Source organism: Loxodonta africana, chromosome 10 (genome assembly GCF_030014295.1).
Source record: "Loxodonta africana isolate mLoxAfr1 chromosome 10, mLoxAfr1.hap2, whole genome shotgun sequence".
NCBI lineage: Eukaryota > Metazoa > Chordata > Mammalia > Proboscidea > Elephantidae > Loxodonta > Loxodonta africana.
The window spans coordinates 91,793,927-91,810,420 of record NC_087351.1 but is presented as its reverse complement, the minus strand read 5'-3'; the positions used below and the strand labels follow the sequence as shown (position 1 = coordinate 91,810,420).

The following is a 16,494-nucleotide window of genomic DNA, read 5'->3' as shown; positions in this document are numbered from 1 at the left end:
CACAATGGCTGCAACAACGGGCTCAAGCACAGCAACAATTGTGAGGATGGCAGAGGACTGGGCAGTGCTTTGTTCTGTTGTACACGGGGCTGCTTTGAGTTGGAACCAACTGAACAGCACCTAACAACAGCATCGACCTGCTCTACTGCCTAGCAACGGTGGAAGCTCACCCCGAGTTCGTTTTCATTTTAACGTGCCACACAGAAAAGCAGCCTAAATACATATCCCCAGTTCCGAAGCATATAATCTGTAAACCACAGGAACGGGTGGATCATTTCCATTAGTTTCTTATGTAGCAAAAACCACAATTTGCACCCAAAGTGTGTAATTACATTCAAATGCTGAAAGACTGCCTCAGGAATAGCTGAAATGCATAGTTTGGGGGAAAATCACTCAGAGTGTACACGGTTATATATTAATGTTGGGGGGTGAGAGAAATATTTCAAAACAATAAAAAAGGGAGGATGAGGACAATATCCCTGAAAAATGTGGCGTGCTGGTTCTAGGAGGTTTACATTATGAAGTACCTGGGTGGTGCAAATGTTTTGTATGCAAGGCTGCTAACCAAAAGGTTGGAGGTTCAGGTCTACCCAGAGGCTGGCAGAAGAAAGGCCTGGCAATCTACTTCTGAAAAATCAGCCATTGAAAACCTTATACAGCACATTTCTATTCTGACATACATGGGGTCATTGTGAGTAGGAATTAACCTGATGGCAGTTAGTACATTTGATATAGCCACTCAATAGCTGAGCACCGAGTGTAAGAAGTGGGGGCTGGGACTGGGTACATTTCTTTGAAGAACACCACAGTGGTGGTTTTCAGATGAAGAGCAGAGACAGGTGAATACACAGGCATTTCTCCCCCAGTGTCTGGCCAATGAGACCCAACCACACCCTGAAGTACCTCATTACATAGGAACCTAAATCTGAGTACTTTTTCACACTGAGGTCTCCTTACCAGAAGAAGCCTTCACCACACCCCAACAAACCCTACCTCTTAGCACAAGGCCAGGCACCTATTAGAAAGATGCTCACCAAAAAAAAAAAAAAAAACTTTTGACAGAAGACTAGGAGCCCTGGCAGCACAACATTTATGACCTTGGCTGCTAATCAAAAGATTAGTGGTTCAAATCCACCAAGCTGCTCCACGGGAGAAAATCCTGGTAATCTGTTCCTGTAACGATTATAGCCTGGGAAACCCTATGTGGGCAGTTCTACTCTGTCATACAAAAAAAAAAAAATTTTTTTTTTTTTTTTGCTATAAGTTGAAATTGACTCCATAGCACCTAATAACAACAACAGAAAAGTCCAATGGTGGCAGAATCCATGCCTATGGTACCTAACCTGGGTAAGGGGAGGCTGTTCTACAGAAAGAGAGGTAGGGGTTTGAATGGGAGAAAGGGCCTAGAAAGAGTGAGAAGCTGACCTTTCTGCAGTAGGCCGAAAGAAAGGGCCATGGACTTGGAGCCACATTGCCTGGGCTCCTGACTCTGACATTGACTGGATGCTCTTGGACAAGCCCTCACTTTCCCTACCTGGAAAATCACAAGATCACATGATCCCCAAGCTCGCCTCTGAAGAGGCCTTTTGCCTCTTTTATAAACTACCATCTCTACCCGCCTGGAGCCCTGGAATCAGTAATGCGGTACCTTACTCATTTACTAACTCATTCAAAAAAACACATATCAGGTGGGAATGTTTGGTCAGTCTCTCCTTTTAATCACTACCTCCCCGGGATGAGAAATCAGCTCAGGCAGCATGGCACCCAAATGCTTATTATGAACCAGGTACTCTTGTAGATGTTCTGGAAGGATGTGGCAGCCACACGAACCAGAATACACATACTTAAATAATGGGCACAGTGTATTCCTAACTGAAGAGCTTATTGTGTTTGTTTTCCATTTCTTGGGAGGATAAAATGTGTGATGTAGTAGAAAGACTATGAGTTTTGCGGTAAGAATTGGGTTTGAATCCTGGCTCTAGCACGTTAATACTTTGGTCAAGCCTCTTAACCTGAGACTCAGTGTTTTTAATTTATAAAATGGGGTTAGCCTTATTAAATTCAAAGAATTATGAGGATTAAATGAAATCATACACATTAAGCAATGGGAACAGTTCCTGGCACACAGCATGTGTGCATTATGTGTTGGGATGTGATCCAAACAAGTCTCTCTTAAAACCCTTACTCTAAGTAGAAATAAACCCCTCGGTCTTTATAAACTCAGTTGCTATTCTGCCCCCTGCCCCGATATGGCTAAACACAGCAGAGCATTTTAAACACAACACAGAGCTCCTTTCTAGTATCAACAAGGTGTGTTTAAACCAAAGCTGAGTTCTTCCTGTCTCAGTGTGACTCTAGGGTGAAGTTAGCTGTGGGCTTTATCACATCGCAGTGTGCCACTTGGGTACATTATGCTTCTTCTGTCAGAGTCGGAAAGAGAAAACCCGGCTTGCAGCTTTGGCATAAATGATTATAACAGTAAAAAAAAAATCAGACCTATAAAATACTGGCAGACCTGCGGAACTCAGACAGCTTTAAGGTGCACACTGGTGTCTTTAAAGACATAAGAATCAGAGAATCATGCGGTTAGAGTTCGGGGAGACATTTTGAGAGATCATCCCACTCAACCTCTCATTGTACACATGAGGAAGAAATGCAACAATAATACATTATTTCCCTTATAGTATTAAGGTGCATACACACCTACATGCCTCACAGAAAACTACAGGTAAAACAAAGGGAAGAGGTTAGAAGAGCAAGCTGTCCCAGCAGGATATCTAAAAGTTAAAGACTAATAAATTAAAACAACAACAACATAATGTCAAGTCCAAAGTCATAGAGTTGGTCAGGGAGAAAACTGGAGATAAGAGTGTAAGAAATGACACTGAAAGAAGGTGTCCATTTCCAGACCTGAAAATAGTTGTCCTAAAAAAGATTGGTTCCTTTTTAGTACGAAATAAAGATTCTATTTTTCCATAGACACTGAGCATCTTATGGGGAATGTCCGAATTCAGTACGCATTTGCAGAAACAGGATTCAACCCTGAATTTTCAAAATGGTCTCTCCACTTTCACTTCACCAGATCTCTAAGCTCCTAAATGGTTTGCCAGAATTTGTTAATTGGGGCTAAGATTTGCCTGGAATGTATTTCTGCCTAGGGAAACAGTTATCAAATGTCACAAGCTAACCATACATGTTATCTTCTTAAAGTGTCATAAAGAAGAAAACACCTGTTAAGATTTTCTCTTCTACATTTCCCCAAATAAGTACTATGTAAATGAAGTAACCCTTTGGGCCACCACCTGCCTATCAGTTTGTCACACTGTGGCGGTTTGCATGTAGCTATGATGCTAAAAGCTATGCCACTGGTATTTCAAATACCAGCAGGGTCACCCATGGTGGACAGGCTTTAGCAGAGCTTCCAGACAAACACAGAGTAGGAAGAAAGGCCTGGAAATCTCCTTCCAAAAATTAGCCAATGAAAAATCTATGTATAATTACAGAATACTGTCCAACAGAGTGCAAGAGATGGGGACCCCAGGTTGGAAGGCACTCAAAACTCATGCCATAGCCACAATAATGGACTCGAGAGTACTAATGATAATGTAGATGGTACAGGACCCAGCAATGTCTCCTTCTGTTACACATAAGGTCACCATGGGTCAGAGCTGACTGGAGGGCAACCAAAACAGCAGCTCCTTGGAGGTAAAAAGTGTTGCCATAGGTAAGAAAATGTGGACAACTAAAAGAAACATGCTCTTTAACTTCAATTCTACAACCAGCAAATAATTCTATATTGAAGTGTAACTTTGTTCAAGGAATTGAAAGAGGGTGGCAGCATCATTACAATATTTATCATAAAATATTTAACCTGTATAAAGTTGTTAATAACGTACAAAGCACAACGTGCTTCATCTCCCATATGACGTTGGGAAGTATTTATGGCAAAGAGTAATTTTGCTATCCCCAGTTTAAAGACATTGAATCCTAGTCACTATAAGTGACTTGTCTAAGTTCACAAAGTTCCTAACTGGTGGAGAACAAAAATTGAGACTTCTTCTCCACATACAAATTTGTTAATTGTTTCCACCCCACCTAACACCTTACTGCTCATTAAAACTCCATTGGCATTCACATGTCATCTTCATTACCACACGTTCTAAATTTTTCTAGAAGTATCTGAATACAAAAACCAAACAAACAAAAAATCCATTTCCTTTCCCCCAAAAGTTTAATACTTTGTTTGGGATTTCTAACAAAAAGGGCTTTATCATTTACAAGACATTTTCTCAATGTTATCTCCTCTAAGCCACATGTCCATATCATGAAGTAGACACCACACCGCATATCTACATTGTAAGGTGAACTTGCACAAAATAAAAATCCAACAGAGAAACAAATAATGAAATCAACACTTGTTTAAAGGATATATTTTTCAGCTTCCCCTCAAAAGTAGTTATTGATACTTATTGAACTTGTTTTTCTTCACGGAAGGTTGAGATGTGAAAAGAACTGGTGGTGGGTGTCGCAGAAGAGGAAAAGAGTGGGAGACTGTAGTACAGGAAGGAAGACAATGGGAGGGCAGGAGGGACTGGCCTGGAATGGCCCAGGATCTAAGGGGAAAGAGCCTTAGAGTGTGGACATTAGAATATGTCTACAGAACACGTGGCTGCAGTCAGACAGAATTAGTCTCCACGCACATAAAGGTCTGGAACTCCATCACAGAAGATAAACAGAGAGGAAAGCAAACTGAAGTTTTTAGCTAAACCTACTGTTGTTGTTTTTCCCATCTATGCAAATAGAATTTTTCCTCTTGAGACATCATCTTATCAATTTTGTAAACTGCTACCATTGTCACTGAAGGTTTTATTTTCCCATTGTGAAAGTTTGAATTCAACAGAGATTCACTGAGTTGTACATCTTTGCAATCACTGGGTGGGGTGGGGGGAATAAGAATAAGTTCAAGGTTTATCTTTAAAGATTTGCCACTCTTCCAAATCACACAGGGTCCCAGGGAAGCAGGCTTTTTGAGATTTGATAAATTCATTTTCTGAAAGGCAAAAGGGAATATTTTACCCCTTCCAGATTCAAAATCTGAAGCTAAAGGAACAAAGCTCTCACTACCACAGCATAGTGATCAGCCAGTTTGGAAAGTGCCTCCGCCAAGGATATTATTCCACTTATCTCATCTCCTCTCCCTATGATATGACAACTCCCCTTTCCCCCACGCTGAAAGTCCTAACGAAATTTACAGTGGGTTATTACAAGTCTCCCATGGTAGTCTTTCAAGAACAAGGAAACCCCTGGACCCACCACTTGCCAGCACATCTTAGAAGAGAAAAAACAATGCATCTAGAAGAGAGAAAGAAGAAACCAATTTAATTAACTCATCACCAAGGCCAAAGACATATAAATCTTATCATTTTATCTGTCAACCAACACATGAATTATTCAGAGAACCCAATCCTGAGAAGGAAGGGAGAGAGAAAGTGGTTAGAAAACAACTGTCTGAGCAGATCAGTGCAAAACAAGCCCCATGGTTGGAGAAACTTAAGAGGAAGGTCTTTGTGACAATGAATAAATAACACAGCTTTTTACAAGAAGGACCACCACCACCATTCCCATCTCTGCTAAGATGATTTCAATAGGACTTACGGAGCCCTGGTGGCACAGTGGTTAAGTATTACAGCGGCTAACCAAAAGGCAGGCAGTTTGAATCCACCAGCCACTCTTTGGAAACTCTATGGGGCAGTTCTACTTTGTCCTATAGGGTTGCTGTGAGTCAGGATTGACTCAACAATGGTTTTTTTGAAGGAATATTATAATTCCCTACATATTTAGTGGCATAGCGGTTAAGAGCTCGGGCAGCTAACCAAAAGGCCTGCAGTTCAAATCCACCAGCCGCTCCTTGGAAACCCTATTGGGCAGTTCTACTCTGTCCTATAGGGTTGCTACAAGTCAAAATTGACTAGGTGGCAACTTTTTTTTTTTTTCTTTCTCTTTTTAATATCATCCCCACTCCCCATCATACACATATCTAGATTTCCAAGCAACAGCTCTTTCTCCAAAGATATTATAGTGTGTTCTCTTTTAATTAAGCTTTCCATGAATTCTGTGTTCTCTCAACTAGTCCCCCCAAATGCCTGAAGAGCCAGGAAAGGCTGCTATTTTATGGAGTTTAAAATAGGAAGTACATACTAAACCTAGGATCCTTAGGAAAATCTGCTTTTTAACTTATAAATATCAAAGTATTTTCCAGACAGATGTACATGGGGGCTCCAAAAGGAAGAAAAGAGGAAAAAAAATATGCAAAAGCCCCTATGAAACTGGAGGTTGGTAGATAAATATATTTTAGTATTTCTATGTCACATGCCACTAAATTATCTAGATATTTTGATAAACACGCTATTTAACTATGAAAATACAGCAGATGCTGAGAAATATCCACAGGTTTTGAATAATACGAGAGAATACAAATCTGCATTTTTAAAAAGACATCCAAAAATTCATATTAATCAACTTAGTTTTTTTTAACTGGATATCCAAACCCCTACCCATACCATTTTTAAAATACAGGAGCACTTATCTTTCACAGATGATCAAAATACTTGCAAATTTATCCCTAGCTGAAAACTCCGAAGTTTCTTTTAGTTCTGCATCCTTAGTAGGTAGCACATAGCTTGGCATATAGTAAAAACAAAACAAAACAAAAAACCATTACCGCGGAGTAAATTCCGACTCATAGCGACCCTATAGGGCAGTGTAGAGCGGTCCCATAGAGTTTCCAAGGCACGCCTGGTGGATTTGAACCTCCGACCCTTAACCATTATGCCACCAGTAAGTGCTCAATAAATGCTAATTGAACAACTACTCAATAGAAGGGACCATTTAAGGGGGTGGGAACTCACAGTGCCTGAGAAGGTACTGCAGTCAGTGGGGAATATCTTTAGTAGATTTTATTTAAGAAGAGGACCAATTCTAAGAAGAAACACAATTGTAACCTAAGGCTATTCTGGGAGCCCCACCAGAGCTGTGGTCTTAGTTTCCCCAACTCATAAAGTCTCCTCTACGCCGCCCTGGGGTAAAACTCTAGGTAGATCTATGACATAATCAATTTTCTAAAGATTGGAGCCAAGCATGGCTAAAAGCCTGGGTAAAATGCCAGCTGTTTGGAGAATTTGTTTCTGCCACCTGCTTTAGTGTGAATCCCACTACATGGCATGATAGTAGGGGGAGGGAGCAACAGCCAATTAACAGATCAGCTCTATGGCCAGCTTCTCAGGAAGAGGAAGGGGAACCAGAACATTAACAAAAACACAAACTCTTAAGAATCCAAGGAGAACCCTTGGACTCAAAGCTCTAGTTTTTTGTTTTGTTTTAATACCAGGACAGAGGGCATTTACTTCTCAGACAAAAGAGGGGGCTGCCCTTAACTCTAGAACCAGCTTGGCACAGAACCTTCAACAACCACCATCAGTCTCATGGGGCTATGCCTTCCACCACTTCTCCCCCTTAGATTTTTTAAAACAATTGCCTTTATCTTGGACTAGGGGAAAGCAAGTGCACTGGAAGTAACAAGGAGAGGTGTATTAGCAAAGTTCTGTGGGGTCTCCTGGCCCTTTCAGTTAGAGATGCAAAGGGTCCTGGCTAGGATGCAGACTGAAGCAAGAGGTTGGGGGACGGGCATCTTGTTGAGTGCCATTTCTCTTGGTTTCAAGCACCACGGCATTAATTAAATATGCAATAGTCTACTTAACATAGATGCATTCACTCTCCAAGCCCCATATCAATGAGGCGAGACGAGACTTCAGCATGGAAAGAGAATCCTGAAGAGTTGAATTCATGAGCTTTCTTATCTTAGCCATATCAGACCCCTGAGTTCACTGCATTCTACTGCTCTGGTGGATCTGAGGGCTTTTTCTGAGATCTCTAGTCATTTACTTACTTTGTTCTCCTTTTCCATGACAGTGAATCTTATCAGATGCAGGTTAATGAGAAACCAGTATGGGAATTGGTCAAAAAGAATTAGAGGATACTGAGCAACCAGATCCCTTTAGAAATGAAGCAAATAAAGGAACTTGTTAACCCTTTGTGTGCAGGGAGGTGGGGAGTGAGAGAGACTTAGGAACCCCAGCAAAGTATTGCTCTGCAAATTCTATCAGTTACCAGAAGCTGCTCTTAACTGTTTACATCCTGAGCAGAAAATATCAAGACTCTGGCAGCCTATAACCGCTAACTAATCCACAGTCTTCATCTCCCTGCAGATCATTTACACTAATTAGCAAAATTTAGCTAATTATCACTAAGCATTTCCGGGTTTAATTATGGCTATTAGTAATAGCCTATCTGGCTTCCCCCATTTTCCACTCTTATCCTTTTCTTTCCTATTCTTTACAATCCTACCCCCCTAGTCCCTCTCCTCCAGGGGGGTGAGAGTTTGCATTTCAATGAAAATGCCTTTTTTTTTTTTTGGTGGTTGTGGTTCTTTCCTCTCCCAGCAGGAGTCACAGGGAAAACAGCAGCCACAGCAAGATCAAACATTCCCTCCTTCCCACCAACCCCCTTCACCAACCTTACAAGCTCTGAGCTGCTAGACAACTCCATCAAATCTTTTAAAGAGAGAGCCAAAAAGAGCCAGAGTGCGTGCTGGCATTTTCTCAACGTGCTTCCACTTAACACTACAGACAGCACCGGGCAGGAGCCCAGGGCTAGGAGGCAGTGGGAAGAATCGACGTTCTGAATGCGCCTGCCTGTTACAGGTCTTCAAAATACAGGCTAGGGCAGGGGACCGCTAGTGTGGCTCCCACTCCCTGGAGGGCCGCTCCTGTAGTCGGGCTCTGTGATTTCTACTCTTCTTGCCACCCGAGTAGCGTGCATAGTAAACAAATAATGAACAGTTTACTACAGCAAGCTTCTACCTTAGCTGCAGACATCACCCTGTCAAAGGCGGACTGTTCAGAGGTAAATGGATTTTAAAAGTCATAGGTCTCTTCGTTCAATAGCTAAGCAAGCAGGATTGTTTGGAGTAAAACACATCATACCTGTATTGTGTGAACAAGCCCATCCATGTTACTCTGAGTTGAAATAGCATTTGCATAAATCATGGAATTGAACTTACTGTAATTTACACCTGGGTCAATTATAGACGGACTTATCCTTGTCTTACATATTGCTTCCCCTCTGGTAGTCAGCAATATTAGAGGTACAGTTTTATCAACAGCTGCTCCTTCCACCAGATATGTGGGCAAACACAATCTGAACAACAATGGCCAGTGGTTATTAATTATATTTTCTGCCTCTCACACTCAGCTACTCTCTCTGACCTTTACTGCACAGGCTACTTTACAGCAGTTCAATCAACTTCAGGCTGAAGACCTAAGGATTCCTGCTGTCTGCTATTTCCCCATGACTAGCTCCCAAATGAGATCAGAGAGAACCCAAACCAAACCAAACCCAGGGCCATCAAGTCAATTTTGACTCATAGCGACCCTATAGGACAGAGTAGAACTGCCCCATGGGGTTCCCAAGGAGCACCTGGTGGATTCAAACTGTCAACGTTTTGGTTAGTGGCTGTGGCACTTAACCACTACACCACCAGGGTTTCCAAGATCAGAGAGAGGAAGGGTGAAAGCAAGGCGAATGAATGAATTCCCAAAGTGCAGCACGGGAGACTTGCCTGACAAGTTGCCTACCATCATGGGGGGAAGGGAGAGTTGAAGAGTTGCGAAGGGGATAGTGTGCTGTTTATGCAGTTATGAACGAGGCAGCTAAGGAGAGAACCCTTCAGAGAAAACTGGGGACCTGAGGGCAGAAAACGCTAGGCTTTAAGGGAAAGTGGACATTTTCTTTCCTCATGCACATGCGATGCTTTTCATCATTTTAAATTCAGTTTTGTATTCCCGTCCCACCCTTGACACTACCTGAAAAGCCAGTGGGTTCAGGAATTGGCATGCCCATTAAAAGGATAAAGAGCGGAGAGACCCACCGTGCCCTCCTCGAAGAGAAACAGGGGAGCGATAGATAGAAATAGGCACTGAGTGATGCTTGCTGCCATGGAAATGGTGCTCTTGCTGAGAGTGAGACCCCGGCGAGGAAGAGGAGGAGGAGGAAGAGGAAGCTACATTAGAGGAACTCCACACAGAGCTGACGATACATCCCCAGAAGAGGGACCAGATCCCAAGCGTCCAGGCCGGCCGGCGAGGAGGGCTCCGTCTCGCGTGGATTCTCAGGTGCATGGTCAACGCACTGGACCACTACAGATGGGCAGTTTGAATTTCAGCCAGTGAGGTATAATGAAGTTCATGATGCCCAGAGGCCCATCATAGCAGGAGGAAGACTTGCCCAAATTTTGGAAAGAGTGAAAGAATAAACGCTTGCAAGACAGATGATGGATCAGTTTTAAAAACGACACTACTAAGGAAAAAAAAGGGAGGCAAAAGAGCCCCTTTTCTGGGGCTGAAATTTAGGATGCCAGGGTCCACCCAGGTCCAGCGAACCTCCTAGGGCGCCCGGGAAAGCCACACATGTCAGGGGAGAAAGGGCTTGGCTACCTCCTGATCCCCGTGCAACCGGGATCTGATGTCTTAACTGCACATTCCCAGGTCACACGGAGGAAAGGTGGAAAAGAAGGACACGAAGGAGGTCTAGGCAGCAGGAGACCCAAATCGGCTCAGGTTAGTTTATCCCAACATCCAAGGAGTTTGAACATTTTTTCTCCTTTCCTTTTTCACTCCCAAGCGATGCAATGCAGAACTGCCAGGCAAAAGGGGGCTGCAGGTGGGAGAGTCCTTCGCGTGCTCCTCGGAGTCTCGGAGTCTCGGCGGAGGGGCGCGGAGGCTGTTAACCCTGCGCCTTCCGGACAAGCTCTTGCTTCCTGGGTTGCCCGACTAGACGAAAAGCAGCGGCGGCAGCAGCAGCAGCCGCGGGAGGAGGAGAACGAGAAGGACCGGAGGGAAGGAGGAGACGAGGAGGAACTCAGCGCGTGGAGCAGCCACTCAAACCAATGTGGCACTGGCCGGAGGGAGGTCGCCGGGAGAGCGCGACAGGAGGTACCCTGCGGGAGGCAGAGGTGGCCGGGAGGCGGGGGGTGGCGCGGGCAAAGTACGCAGAACTGGGAGGCACAGGTGAAGTGAAGCGAGGAGTTGGGGAGCCAAATTCACAAATGGGCAAGGCATATGCAAATACGCACTCCCAAGAGCAAATCCGTGCAGCCCGAGCGCTCTGCCGAGGGACTGGCTGCCGCGGGAGGAAGGAGGGGCCGAGCCACCCGGAATCCCGGCCCACCCCATTCAAGTGCGCGCTCGTCTACACCCGCGCGATCCTCCCGCGCACACCGCCGTGTGCCCGCCCCTCGCTCCTCTGCCGCCCGCCTGCGTGCGTGCCTGCGTGTCTCCCTCTCTCTTTCTGTCTCTCGCTGTGTCTCCCCCCACCCGTGTGTGTCTGTGTGTGTGTCCACGCGCGTTTGTGTCAGACGGACAGACACTTCGCCTTCTTTATCACCTTCTCTCTTCTCTTCCCCCAGAGGCATTAAACCAAACTCTGGCGATTAAAGAACCTATTACAATTTGGGAAGGCCGAAGTAGCCCCAAATAGGAATAAAAATAAACCCCTTGAGTCAGCAGGAGGTGACCCGGTAGTGTGGCACGCGGGCTCCTCCCAGCCGGGCGGCCGGCGTGGTGTGTCTCTGACAGGGCTAAAATGCCCAGGCCCTCGAGGGACTCATGGCAGGAATCCAGTCCTGGCTCTCGAAAGTGAAGGCGGAGGGGCCGTCCAGGGAGCCCGGAGAGTGAGGGGCTAGATGACTGGCGGCCCTGCGAGGAAGTGGTTTCCAGCCCCAGTGAGAAGATTCTCTTGGAACCCAGGACACGAGGTTAGCTCCCGGGCAGCCTGAGCTGACCGAAGAACTTCAGAAGAAGCGAGGGCCACATTTGTGGCCGAAGAGGAGTAGATAGCCTACGGAAGTGCTGTCCTAGGCTACGTGGGTGAAGCTCCCCACCTTATCACACCCAACCCCACCCCCACAGGGCCTCCAGAGCTCAGAGGACCAAAAGGTGCACGGCTTTTACACCAGGTTCAACCTGCAGGGGACAGCAGGAATGACAGGAAGAGGCCTGGCACATCATACTGACCATCTGTGACTCCAGGAGGGAGCTGACCCAGAACTGAGCTGAGGGGCGGGTGGCATTCTCTCCCTGCAGTGATAAGCAGGAGGTGAAAAACCCACAGGCAACCCGCAGGGAGGGGGCCTTTTTCCACGGGGTCTCACTAGCTTTGACTTTTTCCTTCCCACCCACCTTCCTAATTTGGGAATTATTAATACTTTGGAGTTCATCTGATTGCTGGATATATCATACCAATGTATTTGTTTTAAGGTGGTTTTCTTCTTTTAAGGAACTTATAGCACTTCGTCTTATGTCCTTTGGACACATTATCAGAAGGGACCAGTCCCTGGAGAAGACTATCATGCTTGGTAAGGGTCAGAGGAAAGGAGGAAGACCCTCAATGAGGTGTATTGACACAGTGGCTGCAACAATAGGCTCAAACATAGAAAAGATTGTGAAGATGGTGAGGACCAGGCAGCGTTTCTGTTGTACACAGGGTCACTATGAGTCGGAACCAACTCCACGGCACCTAACAACGTAGCACCTGTTATAGCCCTGCTCTAGATGAACATTCCAAACCTCCAAACTAACTGATGATGAAGAACAGGAATTAAGAGGGTCCTATTCATCCTTTTTTTTTTTTTTTTTATTCATCCTTGGAGCCCTGGTGGCACAGTAGTTAAGAGCTTGGCTGCTAACCAGAAAGTAAGCAGTTCGAATCCACCAGCCACTCCTTGGAAACCCTATGGGGCAGTTCTACTCAGTCCTATAGGCTCTCTTTGAATCGGAATCAACTCCAAGGCAACAGATTATAATTCCTATTCAATCCAACCCAGATTTAGTCCTCCAGATGGATTCCCACTGCATTTTGGATTTCAGCTAACTCTGTATCATGTTCTAATGGGACCTACATGACCTGGGTCATGACTAATTCTCCAGCTTTGTCTCCTGCCAGATATCCTCTTGCCCCCTTACAACGCACCAGACTATCAGAGCTTCTTCATGCTCCTTGAACATGCAGAGTTCTTTCCAGCTCCAGCACGTTTGTAATTGGTTATCTCTCTTGCCTAGCATCTTCATAAGATTGTTGTCTCTTAGCAGTTAGGTCGCAGTTCAAATGTCACCTCTTCAGAAGTCTCTCAGTCTTCATCTAAAGTTGCCCACCACTACCTCCAAAAGGTACTGTATTCCATTACCCCATTTTATTTTCTCCATAGCATTTTCTACTTTCTGAAATTATATTAGCTGTTTTTGTTCATAGTCTACTTAAATAAGATTGTAAGCTTCTTGAAAACTGAGTCTTTGTCTTACTCTCTATATCCTTTGTGTGTGAAACAATAAAAAGCACATAGTAGGAGCTTGGTAAATATTTGTGGAATCGATGCATCAACTGCCATTCTCATACTTACCTGGTCTTTTACCATTAGTTTCACTCTCATAGTTATCTAGCTCTTGTGACATCAGACCCCAGAGCCAAGCATTTCCAGAGTTGATGAGTTGAACGGTTTCCACTTAACATTCTTCTTCTTTCCTAAATTGTCAGTGAATGCTTTGGAGACTCTGTTTTTACTTCGTCCTGAGGAAGCCCAGAAAGCTTAGATGGACTTCTCAGTTAATTCCCTGCTTAGGCAATAAAGTGAAAATAAATCCTTAATGTAGTAGAAAGTCTGGACATGCTGGCTTGTCACAGCTGGAATTATTCATTTTACTTGCCATACTTTTAATTTATTTATTTACTTTTTACAAAATATCAGAAGACATAGTTGTGAATTCCTGTAAGGCTGATTTCATTTGGGAACACAGTTGAATGCTGACACATCTCAGGAACAGTGCAAGAACTGGGTTATTTCCTTCTCCTACTCCAGAAGAGATAACCCACAACCATCTCGATAAAATGCCTGTCCTCCAATTTAACATGTTGTTAATTTCTTCATTTGTTTTCTGTCCCTTCCTCAAGTCAACTCATTGCTATTTAGACCGCTTTCTAATTGCCAACCTTCTCAGGTCTGTTAGAGCTTGTATTAGACTGACATTAAATAAGGTTTTCTGTTGTTTTTTGTTTTTCAGATCTGAGCTCCAGTGATACCTTCTAACACTGCCAGCAGCTAGAATCCCAGCTGAAGAGTTTGTCATCACCTGTTGTTGTTAGATACTGTCAAGGTGGCCCCCAACTCATAGTGACCCTATGTACAACACTATCTAACCACTGTTGTCCATAGGTTTTCATTGGCTGATTTTAGAATTAGATCACCAGGCCTTTCTTCCTAATCTGTCTTAGCCTGGAAAATCTGCTCAACCCTGTTCAGCATCACAGCCAACATGTAAACCTCTACTGACAGACAAGTGGCGACTGTGCATACATGAGGGGCATTGGCCAGGAATTGAACCCATGTCTCCTGACTGGAAGGTGAGAATCCTACCACTGCACCAAATATCAAAACCAAACCCAGTGCCATCGAGTCGATTCCGACTCATAGCGACCCTATGGGACAGAGTAGAACTGCCCCACAGAGTTTCCAAGGAGCGCCTGGCAGATTCGAACTGCTGACTGTTTGGTTAGCAGCCGTAGCACGTAATCACTACGCCACCAGGGTTTCCACCACTGCACCACCAATGCCCTATCTCCCCACCTGCCCTACCACCAAATGCTCTCCCCTCTTTCCTCCTGAGTCATTTGTCTTCTCTGGTGGGTCCACTGAATGGTGTGTAGCTACAGTGTGAAGATGAGAGTCCACGTTTAAGATAGAAAAGAAGAGAAATAGATTTAGAAACATTATGCTTACCACAGATTTAAAGTTGAAAAATATAAATAATTTCACAGGAACAACCACGCTTAGCTCCACTTGGATAAACCCCCACAAAATCCTAACAATACTCTTTGGAACCTTAAGTTTCTGAACGAAAATTAGCTCTTAAAAAACCCCGTAGCTGGGTTCACTTGGCCAATCGGTGGGTTTCTCTGTTAGACTTCAGAATTTGCCATTATAGACTTCCTCTTCCTGCTTTCTAACCTCTCCTCACCCCTCAGGAAACTGTCCCAAGGTAAGGAAAAGCTTTGGTCTGTGCCTAGCTATGAAGTAGTCTGGGGAACCATTTGGCTTTTACGGAAAGCTTCGTGGATTGTATTTTATTGTGGCAGGGGCCAGTAACCTAATGCAAAGTCTCCCTGTCCATCTCTCATGATATATTTTGTCCCTGCACATGCCTCCTCTTCCTTGTATAGACTCTGACTTGCCACTCTGCTGCCAGCAGGAGATACCCATCAAGTTGGGTGCTGCAGTCACATCTAATATGACTGAACAGACACAGGATGACCAGAAGGCACCAGAACAGCCTGTTTCTGTGCAAGACGTAAGCTGTTAGGTAAGGGCCCTCCTTTTCTGAATATGAACTGTAGAAATCCTTACTTTCTCTCTCTATGCAAGTTTCCAAAAGCAAGTTTGGGGGAGATAAAAAAAAAAAAAACCTAAACTCTCATAATATGAAATGAAATAAAAGTCCTAAAAAAATACAGACGACTGTTAACATGGCTATAAATATATCCAGGGGTTCCAGTGATACTATAAAACAGCCAAACTTTGCTTTATTATATGTCAGTAGATTTATTTATAGCCCCATAATTCATCCTTCTGCTCATTTAAGAAAGCCATCCTGCAAAAAAAGCAGATTTTGATTATACTTGCCGTTTGAGGGTATAAAAGAAAAGCTTTATTCTTTTAAACATCACTGCTATATGTATGTGATTTCAAAAAAAGACAAGAGCATCCCTGTATAATTTTATAGTTACAGAAAGCATATAGGTATAGCTTATCCTTTTTATAAACATTTCATAAATGTTCATAGTTATTCTCTTGTCCTCCTTGTGGCTGAAATAGGGATATCAGGAGTTTGGATGTGGAGAAAAATCTGTCTAGGAAATTTTCCAAATCTTTCAAGTTTGACAATGGGACTGGGATAGCTACTTCATTAGCATTTTCACACATTTCTTCAAGGATAAGTAAAAAAAAAAAAAAAAAGTAAAGCAATGCACTCAAATGTAGCAATCATCATGAAGATGGCACAGGACCAGGTAATGTTTTATTCTGTTATACGTAAGGTGGCTGTAAGTCGGAGCTGATTTGATGGTAACTAGCAACAACAACAAAGACAACTATGAAATGTTCCTGCGTACATCTTAGCGAGGATTCCTTTTAAGGACAAGTGAATGGTTCTAATTGAAAGAAAATACTCCATTTACTCAAAGACAGGATGCACTTATTTCTTTGGGGAGGAATTTGGGCATTAAAAGCTTTATACCATCTTCACTAAGCTTACATTAATATTAGAAATCTAAACTTCCCATGGTTCCTCAGCACCATGAAAATCCTTTACCCAGTTTTGAAAACTCAAATAA

General features: G+C 43.8%; 1 protein-coding gene across 18 annotated transcripts in view; it reads right to left on the bottom strand.

Moving 5' to 3' along the window:
* Positions 1-16,494, bottom strand: part of NRXN3 (neurexin 3) — a 1,785,202-nt gene that overhangs the window by 617,022 nt on the left and 1,151,686 nt on the right. For 8 of the 18 annotated variants that reach the window (XM_023546431.2, XM_023546433.2, XM_023546432.2 and 5 more), the window contains exon 1: positions 9,986-10,323. The exons of the other annotated variants lie outside the window; for them this stretch is intronic. In XM_023546431.2, coding sequence (XP_023402199.1) covers positions 9,986-10,235 — 250 coding nt within the window. In that variant the 5' untranslated portion in view covers positions 10,236-10,323. Of the gene's footprint in view, positions 1-9,985; positions 10,324-16,494 lie in introns of those variants that run through there. 18 annotated transcript variants of the gene reach the window in all.